General features: G+C 42.3%; 1 protein-coding gene and 1 long non-coding RNA gene across 3 annotated transcripts; one reads left to right on the top strand and one right to left on the bottom strand.

Moving 5' to 3' along the window:
• Positions 1 to 16: 16 nt before the first annotated feature.
• Positions 17 to 14,479, top strand: LOC124209317 (dystonin-like). 2 transcript variants are annotated; one of them, XM_046607262.1, is made up of 37 exons: positions 17 to 487; positions 731 to 792; positions 1,023 to 1,112; positions 1,213 to 1,290; positions 1,461 to 1,553; positions 1,829 to 1,992; positions 2,148 to 2,263; positions 2,418 to 2,521; positions 2,690 to 2,905; positions 3,033 to 3,611; positions 3,695 to 3,823; positions 3,895 to 4,134; positions 4,242 to 4,480; positions 4,560 to 4,788; positions 4,863 to 5,557; positions 5,639 to 6,040; positions 6,149 to 6,290; positions 6,406 to 7,429; positions 7,488 to 7,861; positions 7,929 to 8,260; positions 8,329 to 9,076; positions 9,140 to 9,294; positions 9,373 to 9,823; positions 9,888 to 10,626; positions 10,698 to 10,993; positions 11,071 to 11,501; positions 11,576 to 11,738; positions 11,810 to 12,084; positions 12,153 to 12,212; positions 12,279 to 12,798; positions 12,869 to 12,986; positions 13,057 to 13,247; positions 13,324 to 13,465; positions 13,545 to 13,625; positions 13,694 to 13,904; positions 14,023 to 14,085; positions 14,176 to 14,479. In XM_046607262.1, exons 1-37 carry the CDS (start codon positions 427 to 429, stop codon positions 14,327 to 14,329), a joined length of 10,167 nt encoding a protein of 3,388 aa, XP_046463218.1. In that variant the 5' UTR covers positions 17 to 426; the 3' UTR covers positions 14,330 to 14,479. The 2 variants fall into 2 exon arrangements, with proteins under 2 accessions (XP_046463218.1, XP_046463217.1); XM_046607261.1 differs by having other exon boundaries at positions 41 to 487; positions 2,148 to 2,296.
• LOC124209318 lies at positions 14,412 to 17,591 on the bottom strand. Its single transcript, XR_006880868.1, has 2 exons — positions 16,806 to 17,591; positions 14,412 to 15,808 (listed from the first exon to the last, which is right to left on the bottom strand). It is a non-coding gene; the product is annotated as an uncharacterized LOC124209318 (long non-coding RNA).
• Between the last annotated feature and the right edge of the window lie 760 nt (positions 17,592 to 18,351).

The following is an 18,351-nucleotide window of genomic DNA, read 5'->3' as shown; positions in this document are numbered from 1 at the left end:
TGGCGCAATAGTCAGCTTAAGGAAAAGCGAAAATGAGTAAATGACCATTGTCATTGTTTTTTACGCTCCAGTTTATGCCACATGTTGCTTGTTGCAAATGCAATATGAAATTCTTTATTACTGGTTAATTCATCTATTTCGTTTCAATCCATTCCCATAAACACCTTTTCCTGCCTTTATATTGAATTATTTACAGTGTGTGTTTGTTGTTTTTCCAAATTGGGCGTCGTGCCGCTTTCAGCAGTGCACCTTAGCACTTATATATGCTTATTCCTATACCATGCTTATTCTGTCAATTAACCAACAAGCTTAGGGTTGCTAATTGTAAATACTACGTTTTGTCCTGCCGTTTTTTCGGCACCATGCTTTGCCTTTCTCTATCGCTAGTTAAAGTGGTTGGACTTTAGACTTAACAATCCACGAGAAATGTACAGCAATCTTGAATCAACTCTGCAAGGCTACGAAGAAAGTTTGTCTAAATTCAAAGGTATAACAAGTTACATCAATTATCCTTTTTGTTAGACAGAAGTCATGATAAAATTGTTAAGTGAAAATAATTGTTTCAACTTATGAGCCACAAAATCTGTTTTTCGTGCATATTGGGGCAACATGGGTAGACTTCAAACTTGATTACAATGTAGTATGTATAGTACCTATAGAGGAAAGAGGCAGGCAGACATGTTGTTAGTCTTTCAAATGATTAAAATATATACTTAAATTCTATTTGCAGATGAACGAGATTCCATTCAGAAAAAAACGTTCACCAAATGGGTCAACAAGCACCTGAAAAAGGTAACAGTTTCTGATCTTTAATAGTATTATGAGTGGATAGACTATGGCAGTTGTAAAGTTTTCCTAGTCTTTAATGTAAGCTCACATTCGAACTAATTCGGAAATGGAATTTGATTTCAGTTCAAAAAGTTGTGTTGAGCAAAGATAAAAAATTATTTTCCCCGTTCGTTCCTTTATTAACTCACTCAGCTCAAAGTGTGATTCATTTTTTTCCTCTTTTTTCTCATTAGATTGGGCGGCGTGTGGACAACCTCTTTGAAGACCTTCGTGATGGACATAACCTCGTTTCGCTTCTTGAAGTTCTCTCTGGCGATAACCTGGTACCTTGTTTTTGTTGTTAAATATTTAGTGGTTGGGTAGTTGTCATTCGGTTCTCACCAAAAAGAGATGAGATTTAAAAAACATTTAAAAATTTTCTAGCCCCGTGAAAGAGGTCTGATGCGAATCCACATGTTGCAGAACGTGCAGACGTCGCTCGATTATCTCCGCTATCGCAAGGTGAGCTTGTTTAATTACGGACGAAGTACTGTAGTAATTTTTGGCAAATTAGACGATAGCCACGATAGATGGAGAACAAGTAAAGAAAGCCAAAAATATTGAAACTCATGAATATTTTCTATGGCGATTTTCACTAATTTGTTTTTATTATGTTGATCACTTGTTCTTAGATTAAGTTGGTCAACATCCGTGCCGAGGATATTGTCGACAGCAATCCAAAGTTGACTCTAGGTTTAATATGGACCATTATTCTCCACTTCCAGGTACAGTCATCATTGTGCTATTCCAAATCTCAAATGAATATAATAATTACCAGTTGTTTTTACTTTAAAAAAATGGAAAAATGCGCTGCCGGGTACTTGCCTAGAATGATTAATCTTATCGGAATTTAAGTTTTCATTGCCAGTTTGGAGTTTTTTTAAATTAATTTGATGGTAACAGATCTTAATTGAAAAAGATCTTAACAGATGTAACATCTAAATTAATTGCTTTTACTATATTTAAATTAGAACTATCGCTTTCCTTTATTTCTCTTTAGATATCGGACATCATGGTGGGCCAAGACGAATCATTGACAGCTCGAGAAGCTCTTTTGCGATGGTCGCAGCGTTCCACTGCCAAGTACCCGGGTGTCCGAGTAAAAAATTTTACCTCCTCCTGGAAAGATGGCCTGGCGTTTAACGCCATCATCCATCGCACTAGGTGCAGTGACTTTGTGCTTAGACTTCTTAGTTATCTTTATGATTTTAGCTTTTTGTGCATTAATAGCCCAAAACTTTTTAAAAAATAAGTGTTCTTTTTATAAACCAGACTTACTGTCCGTTCCTTTTGGTTACTTCTGGTTTTTCTTTTGACAGACCTGATTTGGTTGATTGGCGTTCGTTGAAGACTTGTGACATTCGCGACCGACTGGAATCTGCCTTTAGCATCGTGGAACGCGAGTACGGCGTCACACGACTTCTCGATCCCGAAGGTAAACTGATACTACACTCAACCACACTAGCCGGTAAACTAGTAAAAAAAAAAGAACAAGTAAAATTAAAGTAAACAACTTTTTGATTCCTTTACTTTCCGGTGATTTGATCATATTCAAATTAATATTTTGTGTTATGGTTATTTCGTCGTAGATGTTGACACTTCCGAACCGGATGAGAAGTCGTTGATTACCTACATTTCGTCGCTCTATGATGTTTTTCCTAATCCACCGGCCTTACACCCTCTTTACGATCCGGTAAATGCGCTTTTCTACTCTATTTTACAATTTTCGCTAATAATCATAACTATTTGGGTAGTCTTCACAAATTTTTCAATTCCATATGAAAAACAATTGAAGAAAAAAAATAGCAGGGAGAACGCGTTCAAAATTTTGTTAAATGTTTTCTAATTTTAAAAATTTAAGGAAGCGCAGAAAAAATACGGTGACTATCGAGATTTATCGAGTTCTTTTCGCATCTGGATTCGCGAAAGCACGCTATTGATGCAAGATCGGAACTTCCCCAGCACACTCGTGGAAGTCAAAAGCTTGGCACTGGAGTCGAAAAGATTTCGGACGGATGAGATACCGCGTCGATCTAGAGAGAAACAGCGCCTTGACCAACTTTATAATGACATTGAGGTGATTAAAATGTTGAGTTACTTTATGTTTATCTCTTCCCATTTCGATCGTGTGCACATTTGTTTATCAAGTTGCATCAATTCATTTAATATTAAAATATTATGTTGTTTTTGTTTTTTGAGCACAGAAGTTCTTAGAAGAAACGGAAGAGATCTTAGAACCTGATTTGCGACCCGAAACTTTTGAATGCGATTGGAACCAACTTTTGTTGTTACAACAGGAACGTGACGACGCCATCCATAGGGAGATTGAACGGTTAGAGAAACTTCAGCGAATCGCCGAGAAGTTGCACCGTGAAGCCAAGCAGTTTGATATCCAGTTGGATGATGTTGAAACCCGGATCGATGAAGAAGCCAAGCGGATAGATCGACATCTTGTAGGGGATGCCGCGAAGAACTGCGATATTCTCAGTGGCGAATTGGCCACCATCGAAGAGTCCATAAAAAATATGTTTGCCGAAGTCCAGGTCCTTAAGGACGGTAGTTATAATCAGGCAGGCGATCTTCTCAAGCGAGTTAAACGAATCCATCATTCCTGGGAGTTGATCAATGCCGTGTTCCAGACGCGATTGCTCGAAATCTTGCCTTCATTGACATCTTCCGATACCGAACGATCCTCGAGCTCCTCCCTGGAATCCCGTCTTATTGAGACCAACCAACACTTTGAATTCCTCCGTGAATGTTCAGAATGGGTTCAATCCCAGTTGGCAAGTTTTCGTATTTACTTTTTATTTATAAATAAGCAATTTAATGTAAAATTTCGATTTGATTTCATTACAAAACCAAACAGACGCAAATGGAGAAAGCCGCGCATGGTACTGATTTGTCCAGTGTTGGAACCGAACTGGATTTACATTTGAAGATGCACCAATCTGTTGATGAATTCCAAGGAAATCTAGAAAAATGCATATCGAATAAGGTAACAGCAAATTCTTTTAAGAGATCTTATTTTAATTGTCTCCAAATTTTACATTGTTTATTTTTTTTTAGAATAAATTTCAAGGTGAGGAGTCGCCCATTTACGTGCATTACTTGGAGATTCTCCAACAGTCCTATAGTGAGCTAACGATGCTCAGCAAAAAACGATTGGTGGACTTGCAGAGCTTGCAAGAATTCATACTGTCCGTTATGACGGAGCTCGCTTGGCTCAACGAGAAGGAGGAGGTTGAAATTTCTCGCGACTGGTCCTCCAAGTTGCTCAACCTTATCGAAATCCAAACTTATTATGAGGTAAGTTTATCCTTTAGTTTTGCTCCTGCTCCTTGTTACTACCCTAAAAATCTGAAATACTGCTATGATGTACTAATTACATTTAAATTGGTGTGAAAATGCAATAGGAATTGATGAGCGATTTGGAAAAGCGCGAAATTCAAGTGAGTGCAGTTCATGGTCGAGGCGAAGCCCTTGTGAAACATCATCCAGCCTTTGAGTGTGTCGAAACCTTCATGCTGACCTTGTCGTCCAAATGGAAATGGCTCCTGCAGTTGACACTTTGCCTGGAAACTCATCTGCGCCATGCGACTTTCTACGAAAATTTCTTCACCGAGGTCCGAAAATGCGAAGAGTGGTGCATTAAGTACGTTTATCATAATTATCTACTCCTTTTCTTCTAACTTCCTTATGCTAAATGCTATATGTTAAATTTCCCCTCGCAGACAGGATCAGCTGTTGAATAGCACCTACAGCCAAAGTGGTTTTACGTTGGACGAAGGAGAACAACTCTTGAGAGAAATGCAGGACCTTCGAGATGACTTGAGCCATTACAGCAAAGTTGTTGAGGAACTTTGTGAGAGCAGCCTGGAAGTGGTTCCACTCAAACAGAGAGGATCGCCGTTGCAAAAGCCTGTCGCTGCTAAATGCGTTTGCATCTACAAACAACATGAGGTGCGCCGTTGTCATCATTTTCCTTTTCGTTATTTTAATTCAATTTTCCCTTATTTGGTTATTTCTTTGCTTAGGTCAGTATCGGCAAGGACGAAAAGTTTGATTTGGTCGATAATATTTCGGCAAGGACATGGAAAGTCGTCACGGGCAATGGACTCGAATACCAAGTGCCCAGTGTGTGTCTTCTGATTCCACCACCAGATAACGAAGCGATTGAAGCTGCCGAACTTCTCAAACGCCAATACTATCAGTGTGAGGCCCTTTGGATCAGGAAGCAAATGCGAATGAGTCAGAACATGATTTTTGCCACCATCAAAGTTGTCAAGAGCTGGGATGCTCCTCAATTTATGGCCGTGGGCAAAGATCAACGCGACGCCATCCTAAAAGCGCTTAACGAAGACACCGAAAAGCTTTTGCAACAAGGAGATCCTAGTGACCCACAATTACGATGCCTTCAGCGGAAGATTGAAGAAGTCAACCAACTTTTTTGTGATTTTGAGAGGCGTGAAGCTACGTGCAACCGACCGGAATTAAGCCAATCGGCCATCGACGATCACTTGGCGACTTTGCAGATGAAACTGGAAGAATTTGAGATGACGCTGACTAGCATGATTACAAGTCCTTTGCCCCGAGACTTGGATCAACTCGAACAATTCGTCGTCAACCAAAGGCAGTTCGAGACGGAATTACAATCGCTTCAACTCGAACTCGAGTCGATTAAGGAGAACGTGGAAGCCTGTCCGTGCAAAACACCGCAAATGCAAACAAAGTATTACTAAAATCTTTTAACTAATTTTATTCAGTGAGGAAATTAATATTTGATTTTCTATTTTTTTTTCTGGAATCAAAGAATAGACAGTTGCAACAGCCAATGGAAGAAGATCTGGGAAAATTCAAATTTGTACGTCGAGCGCCTTAAAGGAAGCGAAATTGTCTTGAATGGTCTAGAAGTCATGAACAAGTTCGTGTCCTGTTTGGAGACCCAATTGATCACTAAGAAAATGCAGTACGATCCGGAAGCACTGCGCAAAGTTCATGATGACTTGATCGACATGCAGTCGAATATCCAGATTCAACAGGATGCTGTCGACCAACTGGCAGAGGAAGCTGTCGTTGTTCGCCAACTAGTGATCAGATCGCGAAATTCAGTCAACACAACCATCCGCAAACATCCGGATGTCGACCGGTTGGATGCAGAAATAAAAGCGGTTCTCACTCGCTTGGACAACATTCGCGCTCAAGTTGTCGAACGGTAAAACGCTACTTTTTATACTAATCTTGACAAGTTCCGAAATAGTTTATTGTTTTTAAATGAAAGAAATAATCTAATTGCTTTTTTGTTGTTGTTGTGGTTCAACAGGCTACAGATTTGCGTGTCGACTGTTGAACATCAGGAATCCTCCGCCAAATTGCAGGATAATCATCCAATATCCGACACCGCGAACGATGCTTCCAGTAAGATGCCGTCAATCATGAATGAGATCAAGATCGAGTCATCGCTGGTATTAAAAAATTCATTTTTGGACTTGTTATTTTTTGCGAAGATTATTTCAATAATCTATGAAAACAACACACAATATTTAAAGATTTGAATTTTATTATTGTTTCTTTTGGCAGTCAGTACCTTCAGTATTAAATGCTGATAAGGATAACGCCAGTTACGACCACTCTGAAGAGCAACCTGAAATTGAACAACACCCTCGAGAGTTGGCGCCCTGTTTGGATATGGACGAACGGATGAACGTTCTTAAGAAAGCTATGGCTATAGTAAAGGAGTTTCAAGACAAATTCTTTCCCATCGCCAACTGGTTGGATGAAATGGAAAGTAAAATCAAAGATATGGAGGTTGTTGCCACCGATGAAGAAAGGATCCAAAAGAGCATCGAAGAACACAGTGTCCTTCACGACGACATTCTCGGAAGAAGACAGGATTTCGATAGCCTGGCGAATAATTTCACCGATTTGATGTCACTAGTCACAGAAGAAGAGGCAAACGTCCTGGCAGACCGTCTTGCAGAACTAACTGACCGTTATGGTGCCTTGGTGGAGAATTCGGAGACTCTAGGGCGGTTGCTGGGCGATGCCAAGAATGGTTTGAGACACCTGGTTCTATCGTATGAAGATTTACTGTCCAGGATGGAAAGTATGGAAACCAAGTTGAAGGACTACAGCCTGTCAGTACACGTTGAAAAATTACAAGAGCAAATGGAGGAGCTGATGCATCTGACGGAAGAAGTGGCCAGATATCAACGTCAGATAGAATCTGTTGTTGACACTGGTCTAGAGCTAATGCGCCATATAACCAACGAGGAAGCTCTGCAACTTCAAGAAAAACTCGATTCTATTCAACGTCGTTACATTGAATTGACTGTAAGAGCTGATGAACTGTTGAAAGAAGCTCATGAGACTCAACCAGTCATCGAACAGTTTCATTTGTCGCACAATCGCCTTGCCAATTATCTCTTGGACGCTGAAGATCGCTTGCAAGCTTTGGATTCTTCATCGACAGCTTCAAGCGGAAGCGCTGGATTGCACGTTCAAGAATGCATTATCGCCCACTTAGAGAAATTACTTATCGAAGTTAGACCTTTCTTGGATATGGTCAATCAGAATGGGCCAATGCTCTGCGGAAGATGCCCAGGTAAAATTTTAAAAACTCGTTTGCTATGGATTTTTCAGCTAACTTTTGTTTTATCTAGATGAAGGGGCTGCTTATATAGAATCTTTGATCACTCGCGACAACCGTCGCTTTGACGCTGTTCATGAACAGATGCAACGAAAGACCAAACGACTGCGTTTATATAAGCAACGCCTGGTGGAAGTGGTGAGTGATCTTGACGAACTGCTGGACTGGTTCCGCGAAATAGAACAGCAGGTACGGGAAGCTGAACCTCCCAGTTGTGATCCGAGGATCATTGGCGTTCAACTTAAAGAGCACAAAAGCGTCGGTGAAGAAATATCCTCTCAAAAAGGACGTATACGCGACATTCTCTCAGCCAGTCAGACAGTGCTTCGTCAGTCACCTCAGACTGAAGATTCTGCCTTCATCAGAGAGAAGATGGAAGATCTTAAGGTCAGAATAAATTATATTCCTTGTTTTTACATTAATTTTAATCGACTGTTTAAATTATACCGTGCAGGAAATTAGGGATCACGTTTCCGAATTGAACGCGGACCGATTGAGTATCCTGGAGCAAGCCCTACATTTAGCGAAGCATTTTCATGAAGCCCACTCTGATCTTTCCAACTGGCTGGATGAGATAGAGGAAGCGTTGGCAAATGCGGATGATCCAGCCATTCATCTCAAACAGATCGATCGTCAACAGGAAGTCAACAAACTCCTCATGTCCGAAATTGCCGAGTACAAACCAATCTTTGAAAAACTGAACAAGACTGGTAGCACTCTAGCCCAGCTATGTCTTGAGGAAGAAGGTGTCAAAGTCCACGATATCATCGAATTGCACAATGCCCGGTAAAATCCTGTCAGTTGGTTGATGTTTATTGATCTTTAATCACAGGAATGTTTTTATTTTTACATAGGTATGCTGCTTTGCGATCAGGTGTGCGAGAACGCCAAAAAACCCTTGAAGAGGCTCTGCAAAAGACGAGTCAATTCTCTGACAAACTGAACGGCATGCTCACCGCTTTGACTAATGCTTTCGAACAAGTGAAATCGGCTGAGCCCATCTCTGCCCACCTTGATAAGATTCAGGAAGAGATGCAAGAAAACGAATCTATTGTTGAAGACTTGAAGAAGAGGGAGTCTGCTTTTGAGGCAGTGAAACGAACCGCCGACGAAATTATAATGAAGAATCCTTCAGATTCAGGCGTGAAAGACATCATTGACAAACTAAAGAAGTTGTCCGACCTATGGGAAACGGTCAATTCTGCAACCGAAGAGCGTGGCAAGTCTCTGGAAGAAGCGTTGGGCCTTTCCAAGCACTTCTGGGAAGAATTGCAAGTTGTTGCGGCGATCTTGAAAGAACTACAAGGAACCTTAACTACTCAAGACCCACCTGCCGTCGAACCGACAAAAATTCGGCAACAACAGGCCAACTTACAACATGTCAGGACCGATATCGAGAAAACCCAACCTAAAGTGGAGCACTGCCGCCAAGTTGGTCAGGAGCTTATCAATTTGTGTGGAGAGCCCGATAAGCCGGAAGTAAAAAAACACATTGAAGAGTTGGATTCCGCCTGGGATAACGTCACTACATTGTATATTAAACGAGAAGAGAACCTCATCAATGCCATGGAAAGGTCCATGGAATACCATGATATTCTCAATGTAATATGCCCATTATAAAGTTTTTTTTTTCATTTAACTAACGAATTTTTTGTTTATTGTTAGACCCTGTATGAGTTCTTGGAGAAAGCAGAGGAAAAATTCCGAGGAATGCAACCTCTTGGAACCGATATCGAGACGGTTAAACAACAAATTGAACAGCTCAAAGCATTTAAGGCTGAAGTTGATCCTCACATGATTAAAGTGGAGACCCTCAACAGGTATGAAAACCTTAGCTTTCATATGATTTTGATTTATGAAGAAACAAATCTAATTTATTATTTGAAATAATGTTGCAGGCAAGCATCCGATCTTCTACTTTGCTCATCACCCGATCAAGTGTCCCGTTTGAAAGAACCCTTGGCCAAGGTTAATCGGCGCTGGGAAGATCTTTTGCGGGGAGTTGTCGACATGCAACGTGAGTTAGAGAAGGCCCTGTTGCATCTAGGACAATTCCAGCATGCTCTCAATGAACTGTTGGTCTGGATCCAACGAACCGATAGCACTCTGGATGAATTGAAACCCGCTCATGGAGATCCGAGTGTAATAGAACTAGAATTGGCCAAGCTAAAGGTGTTTATCAACGACGTCCAAGCCCATCAGAGCACTGTCGACACTCTCAACGACGCCAGCCGGAAGTTGTTTGAAGCAGACGAAAGTTCTGATGATCCCAACAATAATCAAAAACAATTGGCGCTTCTAAATAAAAAGTGGGGTGATATGGTAGAAAAAGCCTCGAATCGCCAGCAGGTAAGAATTTGATTTCACGTTCACGCAATCTTATTTAATTTTGCAATGTATTCAATTTCAACAGGAACTTGAAGATGCCTTGAAGGAGGCTGAACAATTCACTGCTGAGATACAAGACCTGTTGCAATGGCTCAACGAAATCGATAATGCCCTGTCCATGTCGAAGCCGGTGGGTGGTCTACCAGAGACGGCATCAGACCAACTTGAACTCTTTATGGAAATATACCAAGAGTTGGAAAAGAACCTGCAATTAGTTGAAAGCTGCCACGAACGCGGTGCCGGTTACCTGAATCAATCAACCGATCGTGCCGCTTCTTCACTTCAACGTAATTTGGAAACGTTAAAACAACGCTGGGATAACATTATGAATAGAGCCAATGACAAGAAAATCAAGTTAGAAATCGCTCTTAAGGAGGCCACCGAATTCCATGATGCCCTACAAGTGTTCATCGAGTGGCTGACTAATGCCGAGAAAACTTTAAGCGGCTTCAAACCCGTCTCCCGCGTCATGGAGACCGTCGTCTCTCAGATCGAGGATCACAAATCCCTCCAAAAGGGCATTTTGATTCAGAGGGATGCGATGGTTAACCTAGATAAGAAGGGGACCCACTCAAAGTACTTCAGCCAGAAGCAGGATGTGATCCTCATCAAGAACCTTCTCATAAGTGTTCAACATCGCTGGGAGCGTGTCCTATCAAGAGCTGCCGAACGAACAAGAGCACTGGACCACGCCTATAAAGAGGCGAAAGAGTTTCACGACTCGTGGCACAAGCTGTATTCGTGGTTAGAGGAAGCTGAAAAAGGTATCGTCCATATTAACAATTATACCCCGATTACCAAAACTGGATTGTAACAAATGATTTTTTTTTTACAGGATTCGATGATGCTGAGCTGAAATTGAGCTCAGACCCCGAAAAGATAAAGCAGCTGTTGGCCAAACACACAGAGTTCCAGCAAATTCTTGATGCTAAAAAACCGGGATACGACGGTGTTGTGCGACTCGGCAAACTAATCAAGGATCGTGCTCCCAAGACAGATGAGTCCACTCTGAATCTGATGATGTCTGACATGAAAGCCAAATGGCAATCCGTTTGCAACCAATCAGTTGACCGCCAAAGGAAACTCGAAGAAGGATTGCTCTTCTCTGGGCAATTCGAGGACGCCATTAAAGTTAGTTTTTTTTTTTTAATTTAGGAACGTTTTTTTAAATTTATTCTAAAATTTTTTATTTATACTTGATTTCATAGGCGTTGGTCGATTGGTTATGCAAAACCGATCGGATTCAAATGGCTGAAAGTCCCGTTCACGGAGATTTGGACACGGTGATGTCATTGCGTGAACAACACAGTGACTTTGAAGAAGAGCTTCAGAGCCGATTTGTTCAGGCAGAACAAGTCCAAAAAATGGCCGTCGATGTCATGGCAATCGCTAGCGAAGAGGACAAAACAGCCATTGAAAAGCAAGTGTCTGAACTGGAAGTCACCTGGGATAATGTTTCAAAATCTTCGAACACCAGGTCTGCACGGCTTGAAGAAGCATTAGTCCAGTCTGAGACTTTGCACAAAGCAGTAAACGTGCTTCTCGAATGGTTCTCTGATGCCCTGACGAAACTGCGATTCGCTGGTCCTTTACCTGATGAAGAAACAGAAGCACTGCAACAGTTGGATGATCACCATAAGTATGCCAACGAGTTTTTAATGCATTTTTTAAATATGGTAGTGTCAATCGATATTTCTGTTGCCTGGATTGCAGATGTTTGGAAGAATTGATCAAGAAAGAGACTGACAAAGACGATATAATGGCCATGGCTCAAGATATCCTCGAAAAGGCTCACCCTGACGCTGTACCTGTTATTCATCATTTGATTACGGTCGTACAATCTCGGTGGGAAGAAGTTATGGCATGGGCTAACCAGGTATTTTCCTACTTTATTTAGAGACTGCTCTTCTCTTGCACTTATCCTTTTTTTTATTATTATTGTTGCAGCGTGAGCAACGTCTAAAGGAGCACTTGTGCAATGTGCGTGAAATGGCTTCCATTTTGGAAGAACTTCTCGCTTGGCTCTCCATTGCGGAGAACACGATGGATACATTAGAAGCTGAACCTTTGCCTGATGATCTGCCTTTCGTCGAAATTTTGGTCAAGGATCACCAAGACTTTATGGAAGACATGGCCAAAAGACAACCTGAGATGGATCGCTTTTGCAGGACTAGGACACCTGACCGAGAAAATTCGCAAATCCCTCGAATACTTCGATCCAGGTCAGCTTTTGCTTATAAAATTATTAATAATTCAATTCATCAACTCTCGTTTTTTTTTGCCACGTCAGTTACAAACCACCATCGGGACAGTCTACTCCTGGGTTACAACAATCAACTCGAAAATCAAGGTAAACTTGAATTCCGTTTGATACTTTTAATAATTATGTACTAAAACATGGTTGATTTGACTCTAGCAAGGTGAACCTGGAAGGATCACCGTGTAGTCCTCGTGCACGTCATCTCTGGGATCGCTGGCGCAACGTTTGGATGATGGCCTGGGAGCGCCAGCGACGCCTCCAAGACAAACTGAATTATTTGCAAGAGATTGAAAAAGTGAAAAACTTCAGCTGGGACGACTGGAGGCGCAGATTCATGAAATACATGAACAATAAAAAATCTCGGGTGACGGATCTTTTCCGCAGAATAGATCGGAATAACGAAGGATTTATTCCTCGCGAGGATTTCATCGATGGAATCATGAAGACCAAGTTCCCATCAAGCCGTATCGAGATGAATGTCGTGGCCAATATGTTTGATCGCAACAACGAAGGATCTATCGAGTGGAAGGAGTTTCTGACGGCCTTACGGCCTGACTGGGAAGAGCGTCCCACAACCGAAGACGAGATCATCCAGGATGAAGTGGAACGCGCAGTTAACCAATGCACTTGCCGCAACGCATTCAAAGTTCACCAGGTCACTGAAGGCCAGTACCGGGTAAATAATCCAGTAAAAAAATCATGTCCTTCTCTCTTATATTTAATCTTTTTGCAACTTTATCGTGCAGTTCGGCGAGAACCAGAAACTTCGTCTAATCCGTATTCTACGCTCGACTGTGATGGTACGTGTCGGTGGTGGATGGGAAGCACTTGGTGAATTTCTTGTTAAGAATGATCCCTGCCGTGGTAAGTGCTTTTATTTTAAGACTTAGTTTGTATTTTCTTATTTTGACATTTTGCGCGATCCTTTTCAAAGTTAAAGGCAAGACCAACTTTGAGCTTCGCGAGCAGTTTTTGCCCGAAGGCACCTCTCAAGGAATGACACTTTTCAAGTCCAGGACGAGCCCCAACAGCTCCGTGTCTAGTCAGCTTGGAAGCAGCCAAACGATCTTCTCGCCCCTTCATACACCTTCACCATCTCTTACCACTGCTGGGCCCATCTCTAAGGTCTGTTTGTTAGTTACTGCTGCAAACTATAGGATGGCATGAATAGAAGTAAGAACTTTGGTTTTGATTTGTACAGGTCCGGGAAAGAATAGTACGCAATAAGGAGTCCCCGTTGCTTCAGTCGTTATCTGTTGGAACACCCGACACCTCAGTAAGCGAGAGCGATGGATCTTTCCAAATTAGCCGAAAAACCCCCGCTTCTCGGAAGTCTATGATAAGTATGAGATCTGGAAGCAATTCTGTTGATTTTGTTCTATTTTATTAACTGAATTATAATTTACACTACTTTAAATTTAGACGGAAGTCGTTCTGGAAGTCGGTCAACTAGCCGCCTCTTGGATTCCAGAAACAGATCGGTTCAGTCGCTGGATGGTTATGGTACGATGTCATTTGCTTTTGATGGCAGCTGGATTTTATCTTCATTCAAAATTTTTTCATCTTTGCAGACGGTGGATCCGTACAAAATACACCCATTGGAAATCGTCGTTCTCTAAAGCAACCAAGCTGGTCGTGCACCTTACCTCGAAAAAGACCAGCTGTTCCGTCGCTATCACTTGTGGAAACTCGCGCTCGCCATCCAAGCGGATTAAGCGCATCAGGCATTTCACCCAGCCCATCTGGGGTTTTCAATGGAGGCGCCATCAGCGCTGCTAGTCGGTAAGATTCACTTCATAGTTATAGTACCTTAACTCAGTCGTAGTTGTATTCTATAGCGTGCGATAAGATTGAGTAACATAAACCATAACTAATCGATATACTTGGCATTTTATTATAGATCAAGGATATTACGAACTTCCTCCGCTTCTAGTATCCCTATATTAACATCAACGCCGGCTAGGTGATGAACCAAATATTTCCTTCCTTGCTTTTTCCTTGCATTGCTTTATCGCAATTATTAAATAATTGATCTATGTTTTTAATAAATTAGGGATCACAGTGACTCTGGGCCCAACAGTACCTGCATTCCGGATACACCCAAAACGATGAGAGGTGATCCGCTGACTGCCGTAGTACGCAAAGTCGTAAGCACAGGCATTAGAAAACCTTCCAGTATGTCAACATTCCGACCTAGTCCCAAGTAAAAATTGAAATAATGATCTTGTTCCATCCCTTTTTGTAATAGGAAATTGTAATCATATTTACTCTTTTCTAGTTCTCACTATCCCTGTTAAAAAAAGTTATACTTTATTATAAAACAAATCCAAGCAATACAAATCCCTTAGTTAATTATACATATTTCGTATTCAATTTTCTATTGGGGGAAGGGGGGCGCAGATAGACCTAATAAATAAATATCAGAAAGTAATGGGGGGCATTGGCTGCTGTGTGGAACTGTGGATCTCCGAATGTTTTTAGCTTTTTACATGGGGAAAAGGGACGATGCTTCTTTTGCAATTCGGCAAGCCGATGTCGATCTTCCGTGAGGGATAACCATCAGATTGTTATATTGCAGATTTTCGGAAGAGTCAGTAGTGGCGGGAGGAGGAGGGGGATGATTGTTATTCTTGTTTGTAGTGAAGGTGGCGGTGGTTGGCGTTGTCGCTGCAGTGTTGTTGACACCGGGAGATGATCCCTGAGAACGTCCACAAGACGATGATGGAGTGTATCGGCCACCCCTGGAAGAAGAATGGGCCTAGCCGGAAGCGCGTTGTTGTCTGCGAGACGGATCGGTGATTGGGACGATTGGGACTGACGCTAGAACCCCGTCCAGCTCGGTGATTCCTTCTGCCAGCTCAGGACCTCCCCCACCATTTCCGGAACCGCGCCAAACGTCGTCAAATAAGGAGTTCCTTTTCCTCCGTTGTATGGACCTCCTCCGCCCAGACGGATGTTGGGATGATCGTATATGACACCAGACCAGACGTAGGATCGTAAGGAAGTGCAGCCACGAGTCCTTTATCGTAGCCTCCGCCGCCAATGTATCCACCGTAATCGTGGCCATTACGGCCTGGTAGGCGTGCGGATGCGGCTAGGTGTGGTTGTTGTTGCGACTGGAAATGATTGGGATGACCCATGGGCCCCGGTCCCCGCTGCTGCGAATGATGATACTGTTGTTGCTGTAGGAGCTGAACATTAGAAGACGCTGTCACTTTCATTTTCTGCTGTTGAGCCATCATTCATCATTGGTGTTCCGACTGGCCTTTTTCGTGTGACTGCCAATCGGACGTGACCGGAATTGGGACTGGCAACGCTCAGGTTGTCTTCGCGCGGATTGGCTGGTAGAATAAGAGATGATGCGGATGACGTAACATGATGATAATAATTGCTGCCACCTGCGCTGGCTTCTTTCCTTCTTCTTCGTTAACCACCTGATGACTTTCGTTGGTTTCTTCTTGATCCGCAGAGGGGGTTGCTAGCAACAGGCATCTTTGAGTTTTATGATGATCCTGTCGTTGTCGTCGTCGTCGCCACTGGCCGTCTTCACTTGGACCAACGACGACACACTCGCACCGCTCTCGTGATCGCTCGTGATTATTCAGCGCATTTCTTCTCCAGTCACTTTGTTCACCTCCACAGTGCAATAGTTTCCGACTGCACTTGGCCGACCGACGAACCCAAAACTGTTTGGCGACAAATAAAAGATTATTAGTCTAAGACATTGGAAGCAGAAGATAGCTGACTCTTAAAATAGGGAAAGACGAATTTGGTTATTCATGGAACTAATTGACACGCTAAAATATTCACTCTTTACAACTCCTCCCTCGGACCCTCCCCAGCGTTTTTCTACCATCACGGACGTTTGATCTTTTTGTTCAGCACCTTGTTTCATGTGGCGGCTTCTACATTTATTAGCTTCTTTCTTCGACCGGCAACAAAGCTAACGGAAATCCCGAAAGACTGAGATAGATTGAATGAAATTTATAAGCGGTTCCGGCATTCATTTTGTTGGAGAAAAATCTAAAATAACATTTCGCTCTCAGCAAGAGCAGTGCTCAATCTTTGGGGAACGAAACCTGATGCCTTATACATAGATGACCGTTTTCCCTACGGCCAGCTAACTTGTTGTCTTGACCACGAACTCACAGATACTGAACGGAGGAAACGGGCTCAATGTTGTGGATGCAATTCCCTCACATGGCCACTACGAAAGACTCTGGACGTGGAGACACCACACGAAAGAGAGAGAGACACACACATACTGCTTCGTTCGCCCTCACGCCGAAATGATCTCGGCGCGCGTACCCGATGAGATAGATTTTTTGACATTTTGACGATTTTTCATTGATCTCTGTCGAGTGTGATGTCGAAACGAAGGACGAACGGAAAGACTCCACATAGACAACTAATTTCTAGAAAAAATTTGACTTCCCATTGACTTCACATAAAGTCTAAACGCAATCGGAGACATCTGGCGTCGTTTTTCTTTTCGGCTGTCTCACTGCTATGTCATCATCTAGCGTTCGATTGTATAACGTGACTGTGCAATAAGGCAAACATCCGACATTTTTTTTAAAAGTCGTTAAAAAAAAATTAACCATAAGTGTAACAGGTCTTAAGATAAACAAAAGAATTAATGAGATAGCAAAATCGAGAGACCGTAAAGGGAAGGGAAATTACCTGAAGTGATCTTATTCGTTTTCTGATCGCTATCGATCTTCCTCCTCTCTTCCGAAGTCGGCTTCCAGCGCGGGTTTTCCGGTCGGTAGTCCTCGTCCTTTCTTCGTCGATCGCGACGTGGGAATTACGGAAAAGGCCTCGCTCTTGGTGATGGTTCTCGCTTTAAGTTTCAGGGTCTTGGCTTGTCTCTTCTTGGCCGCTGCATCCACGTCGCTCTCTTCTTCTTAGTCCATCTTTTCCTCGTAATCATCTTCCTCGTATTCGGGACCTTCGTTGTCTTCCCCTTTGGACACGTCAGTCGATTTCAATTCTTCCGTCACTTTGTCAGTGGTCACATTTTCCTCTGCGTCTTCATCGTTTTCCGATTCGTCAGCCAAAGAGTCTTCATTGAAGTCCGGCTTAGCCTCCAAAGGCTGGATGACGTCACCTTCGTATTTCAAATCCACATAAATTTACTGAAATCCTGAGCCAATCTGGGCTTGAATTTCTTCTAGTCTTTTTCTGTCTCTTCTCCCGACTCTTCAACAGCGGCTCAGGTTTCTCCAACACTTATTGGCTGCATCCAGATTGACCAGGGTGACGAAGAAAGGCCATTCGGGGCGAATTGCCTTTCTTTGTCGTTGTTGTAGTCGTTGTTCATAGTTCCAGACCATTCGGGCAGGAACATTGAGCAGCCTGCCCGTCCTGCGGGCTATTTGGTCGAGCAAGTCGTTGGCATCTTTCCAGTCGTTCAACCTGTAGACGCGGCGCAGATATCTTCCTTCAATCGTCTCATCAATGCCGGGATAAATAGGGGAGAGTGGGGCGATCTGGCGTTCGGGTCGGATGGCTCAATTGATTTCTTGATGGGTTAGAATTGCAATAAAATATTCAAAAAATCAGGAGATGTAGATGTTAGTAATGCGCATCTTAAAACAAAATTTCATGGTAGTACGACGAACGGTTGAGGAATGAAAGGTAAAATAAATTTTTCGTCTTAAAATTGGGTCGTCCTACTTTGACTTTCGAATCAAGTATCGGCTTTCCCGATTACTTTAAAATTATAAAAAAATATGGAAAATACTCTACGTTATCTCATCTTTAAGCCTGTTTAGTTTGTTTTATATTTACAATAGTTTAAATAAGAGATATTCAATAATATACTAAGACCCCTTTGTTGGGGGCGCATCGGCCACACAGCGTCGGGGCTTTTTGGCTTACATAAAATTGCATATGAAAGCAGTAAAATTATTTGTGTTCGACTTTTTTCGTGTTTTTAGTCAACTACCATACTTATGTAAGCTTTTTCATTGATATTCCGTTGGTGGGTTGCATTATTGGTTTATTTTTTCAATTTTAAGTTTCTACTGTCAGTCAACGGTTTTTCCGTAAGAAATACAGGGGCCGAGACACCCCGGCGGTGTGAGCAAGTGACCCCGTATCAGGGGCGGGTTTGCTCTTTTTTTTTTTTTTTTAGATCGATAATAACCTAGTCTTAATTTATTTGGATCGGATTGCAAAAATCACCATTTAGAGCAGAAAGAATTCTCTATCTTTTAAGATTTGG

The sequence above is a fragment of the Daphnia pulex genome, chromosome 12 (assembly GCF_021134715.1).
Source record: "Daphnia pulex isolate KAP4 chromosome 12, ASM2113471v1".
Classification (NCBI taxonomy): Eukaryota; Metazoa; Arthropoda; class Branchiopoda; order Diplostraca; family Daphniidae; genus Daphnia; species Daphnia pulex.
The sequence above is the reverse complement of the archived record's forward strand: the minus strand, read 5'-3'. Positions and strand labels throughout refer to the sequence as shown.

What these genes read in the sequence shown, in the direction of transcription:
- LOC124209317 (XM_046607261.1), top strand. Translation starts at nt 427, where the DNA reads ATGTACAGCAATCTTGAATCAACTCTGCAAGGCTACGAAGAAAGTTTG. An exon ending in TGCGAAGAGTGGTGCATTAA is followed by an intron (nt 4,481 to 4,559) that starts GTACGTTTATCA and finishes TTCCCCTCGCAG; the next exon opens with ACAGGATCAGCTGTTGAATA. An exon ending in CCTCGAATACTTCGATCCAG is followed by an intron (nt 12,085 to 12,152) that starts GTCAGCTTTTGC and finishes TTGCCACGTCAG; the next exon opens with TTACAAACCACCATCGGGAC.